General features: G+C 39.9%; 3 protein-coding genes across 3 annotated transcripts; 2 read left to right on the top strand and 1 right to left on the bottom strand.

The window, feature by feature from the left end:
• Nucleotides 1–264: 264 nt before the first annotated feature.
• LOC104235785 (mitochondrial import inner membrane translocase subunit Tim9) lies at nt 265–3,341 on the bottom strand. Its single transcript, XM_009789604.2, has 2 exons — nt 3,157–3,341; nt 265–866 (listed from the first exon to the last, which is right to left on the bottom strand). The coding sequence occupies exons 1-2, from the start codon at nt 3,249–3,251 to the stop codon at nt 680–682; spliced, it is 282 nt and encodes a 93-aa protein (XP_009787906.1). The 5' UTR covers nt 3,252–3,341; the 3' UTR covers nt 265–679.
• A 10,734-nt stretch (nt 3,342–14,075) lies between these two features.
• Nucleotides 14,076–17,514, top strand: LOC138883876 (uncharacterized). The gene is made up of 8 exons (XM_070164593.1): nt 14,076–14,806; nt 15,041–15,125; nt 15,353–15,484; nt 15,724–16,209; nt 16,270–16,431; nt 16,558–16,794; nt 16,879–17,283; nt 17,377–17,514. Exons 1-8 carry the CDS (start codon nt 14,076–14,078, stop codon nt 17,512–17,514), a joined length of 2,376 nt encoding a protein of 791 aa, XP_070020694.1.
• A 792-nt stretch (nt 17,515–18,306) lies between these two features.
• Nucleotides 18,307–20,384, top strand: LOC138883875 (uncharacterized). Its single transcript, XM_070164592.1, has 3 exons — nt 18,307–18,679; nt 18,755–18,813; nt 20,328–20,384. The coding sequence occupies exons 1-3, from the start codon at nt 18,307–18,309 to the stop codon at nt 20,382–20,384; spliced, it is 489 nt and encodes a 162-aa protein (XP_070020693.1).
• Nucleotides 20,385–23,625: the final 3,241 nt, after the last annotated feature.

Raw genomic sequence — 23,625 nt, 5'->3', positions numbered from 1 at the left:
AATTCCATAACTAAGCTATACAACAACATATCCAGTATAGTTTCACAGGTGGGTATAGTTTCACAGGTGGGTCTGGAGAGGGTAGTGTATACGCAGACCTAACCCATACCTGTAAAGGTAAAGAGATTATTTCTGATACACCATCGGCTCAAAAAAAGTGTAAAGGAAGAAAAGGGAAAAAGAAGAAAAAAGAGGGAGACAACACGATAAGGAAAAAGGAGAGAAAAAGTGGCATCAAATAGTATAACAATCAGGGAGCAACAATTTCCACTAAGCTATATCAAATTCTTATTTTTTAAATTAATAATTGAGCTCTATCAACTTCGAGTTCATTAAATAGCATAAACAGCTGAAAAGGCAACATAAATGCATTCTTGACGAAATTGAATACCACATTATTTTCCTGAATGCTGCCACAAAAGAATGCTATGGTAACAGCAAATGACCTGCAATCTAGTCCAGTTCTACTGTTCAAGTTTCTAATATTTTTCACTCGAAATATTCTTGGGATTGAGAAGCAAAAGTACAGTATACTAATTGATCTGACGAGGAAAGCTGTTGATCCAAAAACGAAGGATATGCAAGGAACTTCCACGTCCTTTTCCTTAACTAACTAACCCGCAATAGACAATGCCTACAGTAATGAGAAGTTGAATTGCAGGCATAAACTAGAAGCATTTTAATCTGGTGTTGGTGCGCCTTGGTTAAGCTCTGCAAATCTCATACCCACACGCATAGAATGCTTCAAGAACTTCTCAGCACATCGCCTGACACAGGTCTCCTCCTGTTTGTCCAAAGTTTTGCGTTTGAAAGTGTCTACACAGTCCGTGAAACATCTTTCAACCAGGGAATTATACATTCTCAAGCTGCAATATTTCAAGACAAAAGAGACGAGGCTTTAGAGTTACAATACTATTACCATAAGAAAGTATTAATAGAGACAGGCAGTAAGAAAATAAAATAATGTCTTCAATTTCCTTCAAGTTTCTGCTTTAAGATATTTTAGTTTATTTCATTCTTTGTTTAATTCCTTTTACTAAGATAGTGGTTTTAACTACTCCAAAGTCTCTAACTTTATGAAGGTAACTATTGCTTTCATTTTCTCAATTCTCAAATTACTATTTTCCAGCATATGCCACAAAATATGCACATCAGTGAGCAGAACTGATAGACGAGCCAACGAAGGTGAAATGTTGCAACTTACCTATGTCCTTTCCATGGAGTATCAGTATCCAAACAGGAATTGCCAATTGCATATTCAGTACAAACTTAAGATCCATACAGTTGGATGTTTGATTAGAAATTTTATTTGATACTTATCACATAGTATACAAATTTGATGTGAACAATGTAAAGCTCAGATAGCCTCCCAAATTTTTAATTCTTTTAATCATATTTTGCCCTGTGTTCTTAACAGAAATCCTTCCCAGAGAGTACTCCAATATTATTTTGACAAGTCAACAAATTTCATTAATAAACATGAAGGTGGCATCAAAAAATCATGTACAAGATGTGCAGGTGTCTCTTGGTTGAATCTTCCATTGTTTTCCACACTATTTTGTCCAGAAGCATTTCAATATTTCGAACAAAAATGTTACAACTTTTAGAAGCCTTCTAATAAAAAAGGTTAATGAGTTCAGCTCCATGAGAAGGGCTTCATAAAAGTTACTCCCTCGTTTCAATTTATGTATTTTATTTATGTGCCTCATTTTACACAAGTTCAAAAATCGTCTCTTTTTTCTTAAACTTCGCGCCCAGTCAAAATAGGTTCACATAAATTGAAACAGAATGAGTACTTTCTATAGTTTCATTTTCAAGAAAGGACTTGGACTCTAAAAAACTCATGACATGAATAGCCGAATAGGTAATGTGGCTCACTACCAAGATATGGCCTACAATAACAATTACTCAATCCAGAAAAATCAGCTTATTACTCTCAAAAGGTACGACACAAATAAGTTTGATGCTCATCAACAAGGCATGCCTGCAAAAACATTATTGAACCAATAAAATAGCTTGATAGATGTTTCAACCTCGCACATTGGAGATCTCAACCTCAGAGGCCACAACAGAATTTAGCTGATTATTTCCAAGGATTAAACTCAAAACTACGCTACAACCCCCTACTTAATGAGCTCGAAGCAAGGAAACACCATCCAACAAATCATCTCTAGGAACACATTACTACCACGTTCCTCCGTGGAGTCTTCTCAAGAATCTGACTAATTATTTTAATGTGATAGAATAAACTACCCAAACTAACACAATTCCCACACTAGCTTGTTACATTGCTAATTGCATAATAGTGCAGATTATGTGTACACTTTCAAGTCTATATTTGGATTTAAACTAATGAAACTAGACTTACGCTGTGGGGTGATGCAAAATGTTTGCTTGAGGCAAGCTTAAACCCAGAAGCTAGGTGCAAAATAGGTTGTATATATACCTACACATCTCACAGCTCTCTCTCATTTATAAACATCACAGCTCCCTAGGAAAGCTATGCTTCTGAAGCCCTGGAATTATACTCAATTTCTACTTCGTTATCTCAATATATTACTAGCTTCTGCCCTCCATCATTTTCTCTGCCTTCAGAACAACTAGATTCAAATCAACTTGTGAAGACTTATTTCCATTATGAGTATAAGACTAGCAGTATACAATCATCCAACACAAACCAGCGCTGATTGCTGCTCGAGTCTAAGACCAGCAAACAGCATGCTGAATAGACTGCCTAATTAACTCATATACATTGATCCAAGCTTTCCAAAACCACCACTCGAACAAATTACCAAATACTCTCCATTCTTAATTAAAATATTAAGGGAAAGAAATATAAAATCAGCTTTAGGGAATAAGAAAAGGTGCATAGGTTAAAATTCTAAATGCTAGCTTAAACCTGCTAAGAAAATATAATCATGAATCTGTGGCGCAGCAAGCAGTAAATCAAGGTTTTGGATTGATACTCATACAGCTTACCAAAAAGGCTAACAGTAATTAAATCTTGTAAAAGTTTAAAAAAAGGTATTATTTCTTAATCAAACTGGTAAATTACGATTATTTTTTTGTGCCACCTATAGGAGATTCGTTTCCTATTTATTCTACCAAGTGAAAAAGTGCATATAAACATCAAACAGAAAGGAGAAAAGTAAGAACCTGTCACGAATTTGGAGCTGGTCAATCATGGCGGCCATTTTAAGCTTATCTGCTTCAGGAAGTGAATCCAAATCTCCAATCATACTCTTGTCCATCTTGATTCCTGAATCTGATCCAACAATATGCAATTACTGCTTGTGTTTCGGGAGAGAGAACCAGACCAATGGCAGCTACTGCGTTTTTAAGCGGAAAAATTATATATATAAACCCTAGACAGTGTTCCAGAATGGCAAAATCCCAGTAACGTGTCCTTTAGACCCTCTGACTTTTCGATATTACAGTTCTTCCCCATTTTTCTTCACTATTTAATTTTGTAAACCCTAGTAAAGTTTGCAAGATTGGCAAAGCTCCGGCCTTTATGTTGCACAAGTAGAGTAAAATATGGGTCTAGAACTCTGGACTTAAGTAAATTATTGTAACAATGTCAATGTGTTGTATGTATACATATTTTTAAGAAATATATTATTTATACTTATAATATATGATATACTTATAATATATGAATATGTTTTGCGAGATGTTCGAATGACACCCCTTAAATAAAGGTTGTCTTTGTGAGCACGTGATTTTTGCCCTATATGAATTACTCCTATAAAATTCAAGAGAAATAAAAAAAATCCATTATTTGTAATTTTAAAGGATTTTGTGAGAATTTGTGTTAATTATTTGCATTTCTGTGCATGTTTATTTCTGTTAAAAATTATGAAAATGTCAAAAATACTGTGCATTGCATTTAGGATTTATTTTTACATTTTTTAGGTTAATTAGTGAATTAATTGCTTTATTAAAAAATAAAAATCACAAAAAATGGCTTACTTTTGCATTTTTAGTCTTTTAATTCTAATTTAGTAATTTTCTTTTCTTTAATTTAGAATCAACTAATTTTGTAACTATTACAATTAGATAATTAGCTTAACCTTGCAAATTAGATTAATCTGAGATGTAATTTAGGATTTTAGTTAATTAAAGAAAAAAAAAAGAGAAAAGAATTGAAAAGGGTCTAACTTGGCCCCAAAATTGGGCCAAATAGTCTGAGCCCAAATCCAACCCCAGGTCAGCCCCAGACCCAACCTGAAACCAACTTACCCGGTCCAGGTCTCACCCCACTTAACCAAACGACGCCGTTTCTTTCAAGCGAATCTCAGTCGTTGATCTTGTGTGATCCAATGGCTGCGAACTGATTCATATTCCCAAACATATATGTCCTAACCGGTCCCCCCCCCCAGTCAAACCCTCAATCCGTCTCTCTCACCCCAAACCCTAGAGATCCGCCGCCCTTAAATCCCAAATCCCCACCCGCCGGCGGCGACACCTCAACTCGCCCTAAAATTCTTACCATACCATCACCCTTTCCCCCTCTATTCAAACCCATAAACAACTTCCTTTAAATCACTGCCCAAACTCGCCAAATCCACATCTGGAGCCAAGTCCTAATTCACCCAACCTCCTCCAAACCCACTAAAATCGACACCATGCAATCACTACCTTCCCCTCTCATCATCTATCTCGTGACCATATCTTTCGATTGACCCAAAAGTCACATATTTTAGATCTAAAAATGGTCAAGAATATCGGGTCTTTTATTTGATTTCTCCGTCGATTTGAGCATGTTTTGAGTCTGAAACTGACATTAGCCAATGGCTTTGTTAAGAGCCATTAGTTAATGTAAGTTTAAACTCATTTCGGAGTCACCGGGATTTAGTTGATTCGCTTCTGACCGGACGAAATGCATTCGAAGTCCAGAGTTTTCAGTGTTCGGAGGGTATTTCTTTTCCTCTCTTTTCTGAAATTGTAAGGGTTTAATTTTGTTCTTAGGTTAATTCAGAGTTCATTGATGAAAAATCTTCTGAACGTGGATTTTGTTCCTTCTGATTTCTGATTGGTACTTGGTTAATCTTTCCTTTCGTATTTGTTTCCCTACTCAATTTGCATGTTTAGTCTAGTTTAATTTCTGTTAGCTCTTTCATCTCGTAGCTTCAATAAGCTTGAACAATTTGAAAATCATTTGGTTTTAGATGTAAATACTTCTATTTGCTGAATTGTTTTGTTTTGGTTAGCTTAAAAGGTCCAAATGCTTAATGATTGTTGTTTGTTCAATCTGAATTTCGATGTGTTCTTTGCCTAAATGTGTTAGTCCTGATTTGGGGATAGCATAAACTTTCAGGGGGTTAATTGAATAACTAGGAATTTAAGGGGGTAATTTGGGAATTTTAACTTGGGAGAATCTTTAGTAACTGATTGGAAACTTCTTAAAATGGACAGCTGCCCAAAATTGTTAGGATAAGAGGCTAAAAAATAAAAATATCTGACAGTTGTACAGAAATCAGTTTTGAAAGATGCTTTTTTTCCTGAAATTTAGGCTGGGCAGTAGAGATTTGATTCAAAAAATTCCTTAGTAGCACATGGAGAGTGAGCACCTATATATATAACCATTTCCCTCACTCTAAAGGAGGAGATTTAAAAATACTATTATTTGCACCTAGAACACTAAAGAATACACACACATTGATAGAGTTTCAAAACTTAGAAAGAAAAACACAAAAAAAAACGCAAATAATGTTCCATTGCAGCTGGTTTTCATCTTTCTTGGGTTTTAAAAGCTTGAGTACATTGTTGTTCTTTTTTTGGGTTCAAACATGGTTAAAGCTGATTGATAGTTGCTGCTTGTTGTTGTTTTAAACTCTGCTGATATTACTATTTTCTTGTTGAAGTTCTGTGGCTGTTTTTGGTTTATATCCATGTATGTAAGCTGAATCCCTATGGCCATGTGAATAATACACTTGAAGCTTTAGAGTTTGTTGGCTATTGCCACTCAGTCGATGCCTGTTTGCTCTGCTGGAGATCGATTCCATGATGTTGGAATTTATTGCATTTCTGTTTCCTTCCCTTCCCCATTTTGTTTTTTAGTATGTTAGAAATTAGCTAAAATTGGTACGTAATAGATGTGTGTTTTGAGCTTGAACTGTATTGTAAGGTGTGTGGGAGGTATTTGTGCCTTTAAGTTACTTTGGGAGTTTGAAGCTTCAGTCTACTATAGTAGTATGGCTTATCATAGGGTGTGTTTGAAGGTTATGTGTTTAATGGTAAATGCTCTTTAGAAGGGGTTGAAAGCTTACCACTGTGAGGTATGTGAAATCTGGCTCTAATATGTTTAAAATACAATGTTCAGCATGTATATATTTCTGGGCTTTAACTTGATAGAACAGATCGTGTTTGCATTAGTATAGTTGATAAATAGTTTAAATGGTCTGAGTTCATGTTGTAGCATTAGTAGCAGTAACAATTCGAGGTCTGTAATATCATTGTTGTCGCTGTATGTTTGGGAATTGTATATGATGTTGTTTCGTGTGAATGGTGACTGTTTATGGCCTCAGTAGGGCCTTAATTCTCAGCACATTCCTGCCAAGGTTTTAAGAAGTTGAATCAGGCCCAAATGGAGCCGTTTGGAATTATGATGAATTTTCTTTTGGGCTCTACCTTGAGCCTAACCTCCGAAAGCACACAGTTTGTTCCCCAAAATAATTACTGAGTACATTATAGCATTGGGCCCAGATTTAAGTGGCCCAGTCTTTAGCTGAGGTGTTTCAGATTGATATTGGTCATTTATTTCCCTTACACTTCGTTTAGTACTTATTTCGATCATTAGTTGATAATATACTGAAATTTGCTTTGAATAGCCACAATGATTATCATATTTGGGCTTTGTGTCTGGCCCAGATTAGCCCTTGAGGCTTCCAGCACTTTAGTTTCAGCTTTGGATTTTCCCTTGAGCCCAATTCCCCTTTAAAATGTCGCTTGTTGTTACTGTAAGTTTGGAACTCGCCCTCCCCCCACCCCAAACGTTAGGCTAGTATGGTATTTTGCGTAGGCTGCTTATAGTCATGTTAGATAGAATTTAATTTAGATAAGAATCCAAACATCTTTAGATGGCTTTAATTAAGTATAATTTCTTAAAGAAAGAATGGATTGAGGTGTACCATCCTAATTAAATCACTCATGGCCCTCACAAATGTTATAATTTAGATATTAAAAATAAACTTCGTAGTTTGCTTTAGGCGCGTTAATTATATAATTATCATGGCTATTATTAAATCCGGGTGTACATTTCATGTGATCCGGTTCTAATTTCCAACAAGGTTAAATAGAACGTGTCGTGAATCACGGATTCATTTCATGTAGCGTGTTTTGCGATGTGTTTTAAATAATCTTGAAATAATTCCTTAAATAAATAAAAGCGGTTTTAAAGTTAAAAATACACATAGGTTTAAAAGTATTTTAAAATCAGATAATTAGGCCAATAATAATAGTTGATCGACCGTGCTAAAATTACGAAACCCGAAAATGCCTAACACCTTCTCTCGGGTTAACAGAATTCCTTACCCGGATTTTTGTGTTCGCATACCATAATTAGAGCCAAAACCTTCCTCGATTCAATATTTCAACCGGTGACTTGGGACACCATAAATTATCCCAAGTGGTGACTCTGAACTTTAAAAAAATAATCCCATTTCGATTATCACTTAAATTGGAAAAAATTCCCTTATACTCTTCCGGGGGGTGTGACAGCTCTGGCGACTCTACTGGGGATCGAACCCAGAATCTCTGGTTCAGGGTTCAAGAATTCGAGCTTAGAATAATTGTTATATTTGGCTTTATTTATTATCTGATTTTATTTATATGTTTGAGCCTAATGTGTTAATTGTCGCTTTTTACTGCTTTGATACTCTTTGAACTGTATATAAACTGTTACGAAACCCTCCTCTCTCTGAGTCTTCTAAATCATCTGGGAAGTGTGCACTTCGTGTGACTTCTTTTCTGTTAGAGTCATATCCCAATTTTAGAACGAGGTTCGGACAAGTTGCAAAACCGGTGAAGCTTCTATATTCCCGGTACGCTGCCCCCCCTCGGCCCCCGTCTCGAGTTGTCCGCTCGGGTAAGCCAGGTCTAGAACAAATAAACCCAGGATTTCAAACCTAGTATAACAAGCCTCATGCCAGATCCCTAGTAGGGACGCTTGTTTGCATCACGTGCATTTGACTTTGGAGACTCAATACAGGGGTTGAGTCCGTCTAGGACAGGTGTACCCGAAATTAAAAGACCATCCTGATGCATTTTACCTGCTACTTGCGCATTTATTTGACTCAGATTGCATGCTGGCCGGCTTCTAGAATAGGGGAGAAAATTGAGAAAAACCAAATTGAGGTGAGAGAGAGGAAATTACCCGCATGTGGAAAATCTAGTGTCTAAAATATCCCGAAACTCTGCCGAAATTTTTGAAGAAAAAGGAAAAAGCTATTTCAAAATATTTATGTTTCTTTTTTTGTTGTTGCGTCAAAATTGACCGAACTACGCGAGTTTGATTCTCACTGGATGTGGGATATGTAGGCAACCCTCATCGGGTCCAACTCCATTTTTGCAAAAATAATCCAAAAAATATGAAGTGTCGCTATTTTGTCACAAATAAATCAAGTAATGTCGTTCTTGTCCAAAATAGCCAAAATGCCCCAAAAAGGGCACCGGAAGGTTGCTTTTGCAAGAATAGCCACCTAAGGTCCTCCTTCAAATTTTGGTTGGTTAGCAAACACAGCCCTAAAATCTTCTTTCCTAAGGTGCTGAAGGGTTGTATTCGCAAAAGTGTTTGTTTTGAATGGCAATTTTCGAAAATTGGTATTTTTCTCTTGAGTCAAAGTAAATCTTAGTCTTTTTAACCGATCACTTTAAATAAATGTGCAGGATGAGCACGATTGAAAATGAACCTTTCACAATCCTCGAGGAAATGCCGTTAGAACTCCATATGTGGTGGAACGATTTAGGGGAAGTCAATAGAGGTACTGTGATAAAATCTTTGGGCGGTCTTATTGGTCTTCTGAAGATTAAGCCGAGGAAGGATATAATTGAGGCTTTGATACCCTTTTGGGAACCAACACATAATGTGTTCTATTTTGCTGTTTTTGAGCTAACCCCTACGCTTGAGGAAATAGCGGGCTACGCTGGTTTTAGTGGGAATCTCAGAAATCAATACCTAGTGGCACCTAGAACGGTGACTCCCCATAAGTTTCTGGATCTTCTAAGCATCAGTGGCGAAGTTAAAGACGGAAATTTGGCTGAGGGATTTTGCACATTCCACTTCTTGTACCGACGTTACGGGAAGCCCCGCGATTTTGAGACTCCAGATACCGGCCTAACTCATTTAGGAAATAAAGATAAATGGGAAGCTCGACAGGGACTGACTTTTATAGTGGCATTCCTGGGCGTTCTAATTTGCCCAAGAAAGGATGGAAACATATATTTGGGGCTTTTGGGAATAACCGACTTCATGACTAAAAAGGCTAATGGCACCATTGTACCGATGATCCTAGCGGAGATTTATCAAGCTCTAACTGTTTGCCGAAAAGGAGGAAATTTTTTTGAGGGATGCAATATGCTTCTACAACTCTGGATGGAGGAATACCTTTGCCACCGCCCGGGGTACATGAACTGTGGTATGACCGGTCTTAAATGCATTGAAAAACATGAAAATCGGGTGGAGGGCCATGAGTTTCCGGATGGTACGGAAGCATGGTTTGCACATTTGAGCTCCCTGACTGCAAGCAAGATTGAATGGACATTCGGGTGGCTCCCGGTCAGTGAAGTCATTTACATGTCGGCCGAAGTATGTTTTTTCTATTGATGGGTCTTCGGAGTACTCGGCCTTATGCCCTACACAGAGTTCTACGCCAGTTAGGCAGGTACCAGACTATCCCGCATGATGAGGATCTGAGTCGGCAGGTCATCGAACTGGGACCAAAAGCTGATTACCCGGAAGAAAGGGTGCATCGAATTTGGCATCAATGTAGGTTCCTAGAGCCAAAGACTCAGGTACGGGATTTGTCCAGAGGCGAGTTGGAGCCTAGTTACACAACTTGGTACGGTAAAAGGTCTCAAGTCCATCAAGAGCCTGAACGACCCGCCAAAAGGTCCCATGTACAACAATTCACTAATGGAGCACAGGAGCAATGAGATTGGTTGGCAAAAGAAGCAAGTTATAGAGCCACAATAAGCAAATTGGAGGGACAAATTCGAGATCTTAAATTTGACAAAATTGTACAGGCCACTGCCGATGAAGGGGAGAAAAAGAAATTGGCCCAAGAAAACCAAGCCATTCAAGTCCAAATCCAAAAAATGAAGATAGTTGCTGAGAATTAGGAAAGGAGTCGAAAGGATGAAAGACTCATAAATGGTCTTAGGAGGAAAATAGCCGAGTGCGAGGATGATCTAGAAAATTCCGATGGTAATCTGGCGAGAGCCCGGGCATAGTTAGCAAAGAACGTAGAGGGACGAGCCGAGTTTGTCCGGCAATTAAAAAGAAAGTATGAGGGAGAAGCCACCAACTTAAAGAAAAAACTAACTACCCTCGAGAATGAAATGGCCAAACAAACAAAGAGCTTCAAAGTAGAAAGAGAACACTGTTATGCACCGATGTCATAGCTAGAAAAAGACCTGCAACAGCTTCAAGAGCAAAATCATACAGCTGAACAAGTTTTGGGGGCCAGATCTCAACAGATTGGACAGATGCTATAAGAGAAGGGTATTATCAGAGAAAGGGTTAGGAGCATTGTAGACTACATTGTGATGAAGTGCAACGAGTGCGAAGACATGACCAGGTCCATGTTCTTCGCTTCCGTTATGATTTTTGTCCGACAGATCATGGATGACCTATTCCGCCTTCAAGAAGATATGGCGCATAGGCCCACGGCAAGACCGACCGATGTCCTACGGGCCCTTGGAGTAGTAATTGAGGCACTTATGTATTCATGATTTTCATTCGAGTCTGTATTTTCATCTTTCTTCCAGAGTTTGTTAGTCCATTTTCGAGTCTGTATTTTCATTTTTCTATTGGAGTCTGTTAGTCTACCTTTTCGAGTCTATTAGTTTTTATGATTAAATATTGTAGGAGAAGTTGTTGTAACCAGGATGTTTTGCTTTTATTTTATAAAAAAAATTGAAAACCCAAAAAATGTATCTTTCTTTTATTTTACACTTATCCCCGAAACTACGCTTGGTCTGATCATGCGGCGTCATGATATGTAGTCAATCCCCATAGGATTCGATCATAACAGTAAAATAAAAAAAGAAGAAAAAAAGAGAAAACGAGAAAAACTGTGGGAAAAATAATGGCAAAAAAGAGAGAAAAATGAGAGAACAAAATAACAAAAACAAGAATCTAGCAAAGAAAAGCAGGAATGAGAAAAAAAAAAAGAGAAAGAAATTGCAAAATGGAAATTAGTGAAAGCCGGGATGACGTAAGCAACCGTTTAAATGCATAATAGAAATGGTTAACTGCTTAGGTGCATTGCATCCCCAACGTGCGGTTGCATATCTGCTAAGCTCTTAATCACTAACCAGTTTGCTTGTTGTCATCAAGTTCAGGCAGGTGGTTAGTTTGTTTGGCATTCTGGCAACTCACCCGTACAACACCAGGTCCAAAGACAAGTTGATCATGGCTGGCCAAGAACTGGATGCAAGTGCTATTGATCCGTCAAGGGAGGGGGAAGAGTCTGATGTTAATCTAAAAGAGGAGGTACATAAGTTGAAACACCAAATGGCAGAGATGTACCAGGCGTGGATGAAAGGGCATCCACCATCATCATACCCCGCTAACGCGGCTTTCGTCCCGCCCCTGGCTCAATCCCAAAAACCTCCCACTGTTGATTCATCTCCAGGCTTCCCTCATTACCACCACTACCAAGGCACCACTTCCCAGACCCCACAAGCACCACCACCCAAACCAATCCCATACCCTCCTCCACCAACCACCCCTGTTCTCGTGGCACCACCGCTAGCTACACTCCATAGATCCTCCAGTGAGCCATTATTCTAAACCCAAGATAACCAATACTATCCCCCGAAGCCTACTTTCAAGGCCCTAGAGCATTACTCCTACACTCCTCATTTCGACCTCCCAGTTGAGACTGAGAAACCACCTAAAAACCTAGAGCAGGAGGAGATGTTCAGGAAGGTAAGAAGCTTGGAACAGTCGTTCAGAAACATGTAGGGATTGGGAGGCCAAGTGAGTGTAGCCTACAAAGATTTATGTCTATTTCTCGATGTTCAACTGCCTATGGGATTTAAGATGCCTAAATTCGACCTATATGATAGGCACAGAGACCCGGTGGCCTATTTGAGGGGATTTTGCAGTAAAATGAGAGGAGCCGATGGGAAAGATAAGTTGTTGATGGCATACTTTAGCTAGAGTCTGAGCGGCGCGGCATTGGAGTGGTTCACTCGTCAGGATCACAGCAGATGGTATACCTGGGATGATTTGGCCCAAGCATTCGCTCGTCATTTCCAATACAACATCGAGATTGTTCCAGATTGTTTATCTCTGACTAAGATTGAGAAGAAGCCTAGTGAAAGTTTCAGGGAATACGGTTTTCGCTGGAGAGAACAAGTAGCAAGAGTTAACCCCCCGATAGAAGAGAGCGAAATGGTGGAGTACTTTCTGCAGGCTCTGGAGCCTACTTACTTTGGCCATCTGATATCGGCCATAGGCAAGTCTTTCAACGAGGTAGTGAAGATGGGTGGCATGGTGGAAGAGGGGCTTAAATCAAGTAAAATCATGAGCTACTCGGCCATCAAAGCAACTACTCAAGCCATTCAGAATGGTACTGGAGGAGTGATCAGAAAGAAGAAGAAAGAAGATGTGGCAAGAATTGATTCAGGATCATAGTTTGGATCGAGGGGCCCGTCACATCATTATACCCAATCTCGACCCCATCACCGAACCTACACCCAAACCTCATATAATCTACCCCAACACTACTTCCCATCACCAGACCCTTAGATTTCTGTCCATCACGCCCAGACATATACTCAACCTCCTGCCTACTCATAATGGTGTGCCCCAACCCCACAAAACACCTACCCAGCTCCACAATATGCTTACCCACCCCCATGAGCCAACCAAAACCCTACCGGCCCAGGTTTCCGACCCAATCCAGCATTTAAAAACGAGAGGTTGCAGCGGAAGAAAACTTTCACCCCGTTGGGGGAGTCCTATACCAGTTTATTTCATAGATTGACGCAGTTGGATATGCTGAGGTCAATTGAGTTGAAATTGCCAAACCCTCCTCCAAAGAATCTTGATTACTTCTTGAGTTGTGAATATTGTTCTGGTACTCCGGGGCATGATACGGAGAAGTGCTGGCACTTGAAAAATGCCATCCAGGAGCTCATCGACACAAATCGGATTGAAGTCAAAACTCCAGAGACACCCAACATCAATCAGAACCCATTGCCAACCCATGAGGAAACAAACATGATCGAGATAGTGCACAAGGGAGGGGGAGCCCAAGAAGCCTTCACAGTCTGTTATGATGATTCGGTCCAGTGAGGCTAGGCTAGTCAAAAAACCAGCGGTTGGAGGATCAGTGAACAAGTTAAGCATGACAAATGGTGAGCCATCTATGGTAGTTAAGAAAAGATCTCCAAGTGATTCTATGGCAAAGCAAGAAAAGTCAAAAGTGGTCGTGCCAAGGTTGGCAAATAAGCTTATTATAATTGTAGAAGGTGCCCGTACGGACCCTGTCATCATCAAGCCGGTAACCCAGTTGCCGGTAGTCAACACCAAGGCTATCTCGTGGAGCTATGAACGGGTGATAGTGACCTATAAGGGAAAGGAAGTGAAAGAAGAAGTTAACGAGGCCCAGGGATTAACTCGTTCGGGGAGATGCTTTGCCCCGGAAGAGTTAAGGAAAGCTAAAACATCCAGAGATAATCCGGTTCTAGTAAATAAAGAAGTCACTGAAGAAGAGGTGGAGGAGTTCTTGAAAAAAATAAAGGTGCAAGATTACTCCATCGTGGAGCAGTTGAGAAAGATGTCTGCCTAGATTTCCTTGTTATCATTGCTGATCCATTCAGACGAGCATCGTCGGGCCCTGATGAAAATTCTGAACGAAGCTCATGTCCCTGACAAAATCTCCGTGAACCATCTGAAAAAGATCGCCAACAAAATATTTGAGGTAAACAGGATCACTTTCTCTAATGATGAGTTGCATGTGGAAGGTACTGAACACAACAAAGCTCTCTATCTTACGGTAAAATGTGAAGATTCTGTGGTCACCAAGGTGTTAGTTGACAACGGTTCCAATGCAAACATCTGTCCTCTCTCTACTCTGAACAAGTTGAAAGTTGATGATGAGAGGATTCACAAGAATAGCATATGCATCCGAGGTTTTGACGGTGGAGGAAAAGACTCGATCGGTGATATAGTGCTTGAATTGACAATAGGATCGGTGGAATTCACCATGGAGTTCCAGGTACTGGATGTAGCCATCTCTTACAATCTGTTGTTAGGTCATCCTTGGATACATGCCGCCAAAGCAGTCCTGTCCACCTTGCACCAGATGGTCAAGTTCGAGTGGGATAGACAGGAGATCATCGTGCACGGTGATGAGAATTTGTGTGCTCACAGTGATGCTTCTGTCCCATTCATTGAGGCTGAAGATGTCAAAGGGCCTTGGGTCTATCAAGTTTTTGAAACAGTGCCGGTCGAGAAGGTTCCAGAAGGGAAATGTGTTCCAACTCCAAAGATAGCCTTTGCATCCGTCATGATGGCCTCTGAAATGCTGAAAAATGGTTTTGTGCTAGGTAAAGGTCTGGGTGCATCCTTGTAGGGTATCATATAGCTAGTGTCCCTCCCTGAAAACTTGGGTACATTCGGTCTCAAATTCAAACCCACGGCGACAGATGTGAAAAGGGCTAGAAGGTTAAAACAAAAGGCGTGGGCACTTTCGAAACCTATTCCGCGTCTCTCCAGGTCTTTTGTCAAGCTTGGTGCTAGGAAACGCCCAGTGACGATAGTTCCAAGTTCTGTGGTTGACGTTGGTGAATAATTAATTGAAAGGTTCCAGAGGTTGTTTGATGATGTGAACATGGTAGAAGTTGGAGAAGGTTCTATCAAAGCAGACGTGCAGTTCGTCGGGCCGAATGTAAAGCTTAACAGTTGTAAGGCTACTCCTCTCCCTACTCGGAAGGAGTCTTGGTAGTTTGTTTTATTTTCCTTTCTATCTAAGTTATTCCAGGGTTCTAATCCAGATTTTTATTTTTCGCTTGTTAATGTACAAATCCTGTTATCCTTTATTTTCAATGAAATGCAATTTCCCTTTTCCATCATTCCTGATAGTTTTATTTTTGTTTTCTTTTCTTCTTTGTACAGTTCTTTTTATGCTGGTTCAATGACATGACATGCATGAGGAATCCTCGGCCAAGCCTTAAAAGTCAATCTAATTCTGAAATAATAATCCAAGAAATAGAGTGTGATGATGAATCAGAATACGATGAGGATGAGGTATTTGAGGAGATTAGTAAGGAACTAAATCATTTTGAAAAAAAAAACAAGCCTAATCTGAATGATACGGAAGCAATCAATTTAGGGGATCCGGATAATGTCAGAGAAACTAAGATAAGTGTCTATCTTGAACCGCAAATCAGGGAAGAAATAATTAAAGCATTGTTGGAATATAAGGATATTTTGCATGGTCGTATGATGACATGCTAGGCTTGAGTACAGATTTGGTGGTCTATAAGTTGCCAATTGATCCAGCATTCCCTCCTGTCAAGCAAAAGTTGAGAAAGTTCAAAACTGACATGAGTGTGAAGATTAAAGAAGAAGTCACAAAGCAGCTTGATGCAAAGGTCATTCAAGTCACGCGGTATCTCACGTGGTTAGCCAATGTTGTGAAGAAAGATGGTAAGACCAGAGTGTGTGTTGATTACCGTGACCTCAACAAAGCAAGTCCAAAGGACAATTTCCCACTGCCAAATATCCACATTTTAATTGTCAACTATTCCAAGTACGAGATTGGGTCTTTGGTGTATTGCTATGCAGGGCATCATCAGATTTTAATGGATGAGGAGGATTCGGAAAAGACGACATTCATCACGCCATATGGAACATATTACTACCGGATCATGCCTTTTGGTTTGAAAAATGCTGGGGCAACTTACATGAGGGAAATGACAACCATATTCCATGACATGATACACAAGGAGATTGAGGTGTACGTGGATGACGTGATCATAAAGTCCAGGAAGTAGTTTGACCACGTTAAAGATTTGAGAAAGTTTTTCCAGAGGCTCCGTAAGTACAATCTTAAGCTCAATCCTGCAAAGTGTGCATTTGGTGTTCCATCTGGGAAACTGTTGGGATTCATAGTTAGTCAACAGGGCATTGAGCCGGATCCATCAAAGATCAAAGCTATCCAGGAATTGCCACCGCCAAAGAACAAGACCGAGGTGATGAGTCTGCTAGGGAGGTTGAACTACATCAACAGGTTTATTACTCAGCTCACGACAACTTGTGAGCCCATCTTTAAGCTGCTAAAGAAGGATGCTGCGGTCAAATGAACTGATGAGTGCCAGGAAGTATTCGATAAGATCAAAGAGTATTTGTCGAACCCACCTGTGTTGGTCCCGTCGGAACTTGGAAGACTCTTGATCCTTTATTTGACAGTCCAGGATAACTCATTTGGTTGTGTGTTGGGTCAGCATGACATCACTGGTAGGAAAGAGCAAGCCATCTATTATCTCAGCAAGAAGTTCACATCTCATGAGGTTATGTATACTCCCCTTGAGAGGACATGTTGCGCCCTGACTTGGGTAGCACGAAAGTTGAAGCATTATTTATCATCTTACACTACTTACCTCATCTCTCGCCTGGATCCTTTAAAGTATATCTTTCAGAAGCCCATGCCCATAGGAAGGCTCGCAAAGTGGCAGATCTTGCTCACAGAGTTTGACATCGTATATGTGACTCGGACGGGGATAAAAGCCCAAGCTTTGGCCAACCACTTGGCCGAGAACCCGGTGGATGAAGAATATGAACCTTTAAGGACTTACTTTCCTGATGAAGAGGTAATACATATTGATGAGCTCGAGAAGGATGAAAAGCCCGATTGGAAACTCTTCTTCGATGGGGCCGCTAACATGAAATGCATTGGAATAAAAGCTGTACTCATTTCTGAAAAAAGGCATCACTACCCTGTCACTGCTCAGCTTCATTTCTATTGTACCAACAACATGGTCGAGTATAAAGCGTACATTCTGGGTTTAAGGTTAGCCATGGACATGAGAGTCCAGGAACTGCTGGTTTTGGGAGATTCAGATTTGTTAGTGCACCAGATCCAGGGAGAATGGGAGACTCGAGATTTGAAGCTCATACCATACCGACAATGTCTGTAGGATCTTTGTCAGCGGATTAGATCAGTGGAGTTCAGGCATATCCCAATGATCCACAATGAGGTTGCTGACGCTTTGGCTACTCTGGCGTCGATGTTGCATCATCCAGATAAAGCTTATATTGACCCTATGCATATTTAGGTCCGCGATCAGCATGCTTACTGTAACATGGTAGAAGAAGAACTTGACAGTGAACCTTGGTTCCACAATATCAGGGAGTATATCAGGTCGGGGATATATCCGGTACAAGCCACAGGGGATCAAAAGAGAACAATTCGACGTTTGGCAAGTGGATTTTTCTTCAGTGGAGGAGTTTTGTACAAAAGAACTCCAAATCTTGGATTGTTAAGATACATAGATGCTAGACAAGCCACGACTATCATGACCGAAGTGCATTCCGGGGTTTGCGGACCGCATATAAGTGGGTATGTTCTGGCAAGGAAAATTCTTCAAGCAGGGTATTATTGGCTCACCATGGAGCGAGATTGCATCAGCTTTGTGCGCTAGTGTCATCAATGCCAAGTACACGGAGATTTGATTCATTATCCACCATCTGAATTGCACACAATGTCTGTACCATGGCCCTTTGTTGTTTCGGGTATGGATGTCATCGGACCAATTGAGCCAGCAGCATCCAATGGGCACAGGTTCATTCTGGTAGCCATTGATTATTTCACCAAGTGGGTGGAAGCTAAAACTTTCAAATCTGTGACCAAGAAGGCAGTGGTTGATTTTGTTCATTCGAATATCATTTGTCGGTTTGGAATCCCAAAGGTGATCATCACAGATAATGGTGCTAATCTTAACAGTCATCTGATGAAAGAGGTATGTCAATAGTTTAAGATTACACATCGTAATTCCACCCCATACCGCCCCAAGGCGAATGTAGCAGTCGAGACAGCCAACAAGAACATAAAGAAGATACTTCAAAAAATGGTGCAAGGTTCCAGGCAATGGCATGAAAAGTTTCCCTTTGTTCTGCTGGGTTATCGCATTACTATTTGCACTTCAGTAAGTGCAACTCCTTATTTGTTGGTATATGGTACTGAAGCAGTGATACCCGCAAAAGTTGAAATTCCATCCCTTCGGATTATTGCTGAAGCCGAAATCAATGAAGATGAATGGGTCAAAACCCGTTTGGAGCAATTGAGTTTGATTGATGAGAAGAGACTGGCAGCAGTGTGTCATGGCCAGTTGTATCAAAAGAGAATGGCAAGAGCATATAAAAAGAAGGTGCGTCAGCAGAAATTTGAAGTGGGTCAGCAAGTATTGAAACGCATCCTTCCAAATCAGGCTGAAGCGAAAGGCAAGTTCGCCCCAAATTGGCAGGAGTCGTTCATTGTAACAAGAGTGTTGTCCAATGGTGCTTTATATTTAACAGATATAGAAGGTAAATGTGTATATATGGCTATCAATTCTGATGCAGTCAAAAGATATTATGTATGATTTATTTGGTTTGTCTAAATTTTTGTTTGTACTTGGCATATTTTGAAGATTGAAATGACGAAGGCATTTTATTCTGCTATCTAAACACTTTATCCTTTGATACCCCTTTGAGCCTTATTTATTTCCTTTCATACCCCTCTTTTGGAATCGGTAGCAAAATTCAGAAACACGAACGCAAAAGGTAAGTAAAGAAGAAAAGAGAAAAGAGAAAAGAAAAAAAAAAGAAAAGAAAAAAAAGAAAAAAAGAAAGAAAAAGAGAAAAGAAAAGGAAAAAGAGAGAAAGAAGGAAAAAGTAACAACAACAAAACAATTCCTATGACATGAACTACGTTCGACCTGATTCCATTTAAGGATACGTAGGCAACCTCACAGTTCGGTCCCATCCAAATAAAAATTTAAAAGTCCCCAAGCAAAGAAACTGGGGCAGAAAGTTGTGATTGTTGTAAGAAATCTGATTCCAAAAGTTGTAATTTTGAACCCATGCAAGTTATTTTGAGCCTTTGTGATACCCTTTCTTTCTAACCCTATCCAAAAGCCCACATCACGGTCTAAAGAAAGACCTTCTGATCAGTCTTTGAGAGATTCCAAGTCGAGCAAGCAGAGGTGTGATTCACGCAACACTCTGTTCTGAGCAGGAAGAATGAAAAAATGAGAGAGTCTTATCGGTGAAAATCCTCACGGGCACTGTAAGGCGATGGCAAGCTGAGAGAATTTAAAAATGAGAGAGTCTTATTTGTGAAAACCCTCACAGACACCGTAAGGCAATGGTGAGTTGAGAGATGAATAAATGAGAGAGGTTTGCTGGTGAAAACCACTTCAGGGCACCGCAAGCCGAACAAGGTTGTTAACTTGGCAAAGGAGTCAGATTATAAGAACCCTAGGCATAAAGTGTGAAGATTGAAAGAGGATCGACTTAATGGACTAGACTGATTAATCCGAAGTGCATGTCGTGACCATTGACGCCAGCAACCTCACTCAGATAAGTCACTTTTCCCTTTCTTCCTCAAAGAGTCTTTCTGTTTTGATTCTCTTCTCTAGTCATAACTCTCGAAGTCATTACATTTCATTTCCTTTTGGGTCTATTCCTCTAAAGCTTTTTCAATGTTAGACTTTCTAAGCAAAATAAAGGATTGCAAAGCTTATTACTAACTTCTAAATTGCACAAATCAAAGTGCGGCCACAACATGCCAAAAATAGCATGATGCAAAAAGGAAAAATAAGGTGTTAGCAAGGGTTCAAGTGATCAAGTGGTTTCGTGAATTGTGGGTAGAAACACAAAGGTTCAGATGGGAGAGACAGACATGATAAAACAATAGGTTGATTATAGGGCACTCGGGTCATTCAAGGTTTCGTGGTTAAGGTTCAATCAGAAGGCTAAATAACTCTTGGCTAGTCAGATGCAGCTGAGTAGAACAAAGCATGGCAGTGGGAAAGCCACCCTCAGCAAGAATGCCGCAAACTAACCACCACATTTTCAAACTGACAATATTTTTCTTTGATTGAAACAGGGGCAGGAAATCGTTTATTTGGGAGAAACCCTCTGTGAGGAAAGCAGTGCCAGATAGGCTCGGTAGTAAGCTCCACTATCCTCCTGGATAAGAGAATTTAGTAATTTTTTAGACCCTCGCAAATGACAAAGGTCTGACGAGAGGTCTACTTTTGGGAAGTATAATTTGGCAGTTGAGTTATTCACTTTTGAGATGAGGCTTGGTTTGAAATTTTCAGGATAAAGGAATTTAGTTTAGAATGTTTAAAATTTATTTTGATAAGAAGAAATCAGTTAACACTCACAGATGTTCCCAATGTCAAACTGTGGAAGAAAAATGTCTTTTGTTTTGTCTGTTTTGTTGAAATTAGGTGCCCACCTAAAGAACAAGGGAAGACAACACGAGTTTCAAGAATAGAAAATAGTTCAGGTTCAAGCAATCAGGCACCCACCTGGAGAAACAAGGGAAGATAGTTCAAAGAAAAGCAGTTTCAAGAAGAGGACAATTCAAGTTCAGCAATCAGGCACCCACCTGAAGAACAAGGGGAGACGACACAAGATCAAAGGAAAGCAGGTCAAGCTCAGCAATCAGGCGCCCACCTGGAGAGCAAGGGAAAATGGTGCAAGTTTCTAAGGAAAACAGTTCCAAGTAGCAAGAGAATATGGTTCTAGTTCAGCAATCAGGAACTTACCTGGAGAACAAGGGAAAACGAGTCAAGTTTCGAGGAAAAGCAGTGCAAGTGTTGGAAATCAGGCACCCACCTGGAGAATAAAGGGAAAGCAACAATGTTCAAAGGAATATGGTTCAAGGTCAGCAATCAGGAGCCCACCTAAAGAACAGGGGAAAACAAGTCAAGTTTCGAGAAGAAGCAGTTAAAGTGTTGGAAATCAGGTACCCATATAGAGAACAAAGGGAAAGCAGCAATGTTCAAAGGAAGACGAGTCAAGTTCAGCAATCAGGAGCCCACCTGGAGAATAAGGGAAAATAGGTCAGTTCTGAGGAAAAACAGTTAAAGTTTTGGCAATCAGGCGTCCACCTAGAGAGCAAGGGAATACAGTTAAAGTTTTGGCAATCAGGCGCCCACCTGGAAAGCAAGGGAATACATTTAAAGTTTTGGCAATCAGGCGCCCACCTGGAGAGCAAGGGAATACAGTTAGACTTTGGTAATCAGGCGCCCGCCTGGAGGGCAAGGGAATACAGTTGAAGTTTTGGCAATCAGGCGCCCACCTAGAGAGCAAGGGAATACAGTTGAAGTTTTGGGAATCAAGCGCCTACCTAAAGAGCAAGGGAATATAGTTAAACTTTTGGCAATCAGGCACCCACTTGGAGAGTAAGGAATACAGTTAAAGTTTCGGCAATCAGGCGCTCACCTGGAGAGCAAGGGAATGCCGTTCAAAGTTTTGGCAGTCAGGCACCTACCTAGAGAACAAGAGAAGTAGTTCAAGTTTCAAAGGAAGACATCACAGATTCAAGGGAAAACAGTTTAAGGTAACAAAGGGGATACAATTCAAGTTTCGGCAATCAGGCGCCCACCTGAAGAACACGGGAATACAGTTCAAGTGCCGGCAATCATGCGCCCGCCTGGAGAATAAGGGAATTCATTTCAGAATGCAATTCAAGTCAGCAACAAATGAAGCTCATCTGGAGAGTACAAGTCAGCAGAGCGACAGAAACTGCAATATCAAGTTTGAAGATATAGATAGGATTCTTGTAATTCATAGATCATAGTTTGGTCTAGTTTTTTTTATTTTGTCTTGGTGTAATAAGGAGTTCAGCAAGCAGTAGTAGCAGCAGCAACAGTGAAATCACAGTTTCCTGGTAGTCCCAGCTACCAAAACTTCCCGAACTACACCGACCTGATTCCTTTATAGCCAAGAATATGTAGGCAACCTCGGAAGCAAGGTGCGGTCAAATTTCTTAAAAATTCTTCCCACAAAGTATTCAAACGGGCAAAAATCGCTTGTATCCGATTACTTTATCTTTGCACGAAAACTCTTCGTGTTTCCGAGCAAAGAAGAGCAGCTGTGAGCACGCGATTTTTGCCCTATATGAATTACTCCTATAAAATTCAAAAAAAATAAATTTTTTCCATTATTTGCAGTTTATAGGATTTTGTGAGAATTTGTGCTAATTGTTTGCATTTCTGTGCATGTTTATTTCTGTTAAAAATCATGAAAATATCAAAAATACCATGCATTGCATTTAGGATTTATTTTTACATTTTAGGTTAATTAGTGAATTAGTTGCTTTATTAAAAAAACAAAAATCATAAAAATTGGCTTACTTTTGCATTTTTAGTCTTTTAATTCTAATTTAGTAATTTTCTTTTCTTTAATTTAGGATCAACTAATTTTGTAAATATTACAATTAGATAATTAGATTAACCTTGCAAATTAGATTAATTTGATATGTAATTTAGGATTTTAGTTAATTAAAGGAAAAAAAAGGGAAAAAAAAGAAAGAGAAAAGAATTAAAAAGGGTCTAACTTGGCCCCAAAATTGGGCCAAATCGTTTGAGCCCAAATCCAACCCCAGGTCAGCCCCAAACCTAACCCGAAGCCAATTTACCTGGTCCAGGTCTTACCCCACTTAACCAAACGACGCCGTTTCTTTCAAGCGAATCCCAGACGTTGATCTTGTGTGATCCAACGGCTGGGAACTGATTTATTCCAATACATGTATGTCCTAACCGGTTCCCCCCAGTCAAATCCCCAATCCGTCTGCCTCACCCCAAACCCTAGAGATCTACCGCCCTTAAATTCCAAATCCCCACCGGCCGGCGGCAACACCTCAAATCACCCTAAAATTCTTACCACACCATTACCCTTTCCCCCTCTGTTCAAACCCAAAAATAGCTTCCTTTAAATCACCGCCCAAACTCGCCAAATCCACATCTGGGGCCAAGCCCTAATTCACCCAACCTCTTCCAAACTACTAAAATCGACACCATGTAATCACTACCTTCCCCTCTCATCATCTATCTCGTGACCATGTCTTTCGATTGATCCAAAAGTCACATATTTTAGATTTAAAAATGGTCAAGAATATCATGTCTTTTATTTGATTTCTCCGTCGATTTGAGCATGTTTTGAGTCTGAAACTGACATTAGCCAATGGCTTTTGTTAAGAGCTATTGGTTAATGTAAGTTTAAACTCATTTCGGAGTCGCCGGGATTTAGTTGATTCGCCTCTGACCGGACCAAATGTATTCGAAGTCCAGAGTTTTCATTGTTCGGAGGGTATTTCTTTTCCTCTCTTTTCTGAATTGTAAGGGTTTAATTTTGTTCTTAGGTTAATTCAGAGTTCATTGATGAAAAAT

Source organism: Nicotiana sylvestris, chromosome 12, assembly GCF_000393655.2.
Source record: "Nicotiana sylvestris chromosome 12, ASM39365v2, whole genome shotgun sequence".
NCBI classification, from domain to species: Eukaryota; Viridiplantae; Streptophyta; class Magnoliopsida; order Solanales; family Solanaceae; genus Nicotiana; species Nicotiana sylvestris.
Note: the sequence above shows the minus strand (reverse complement) of the source record. Positions and strands in the feature narration are given on the sequence as shown.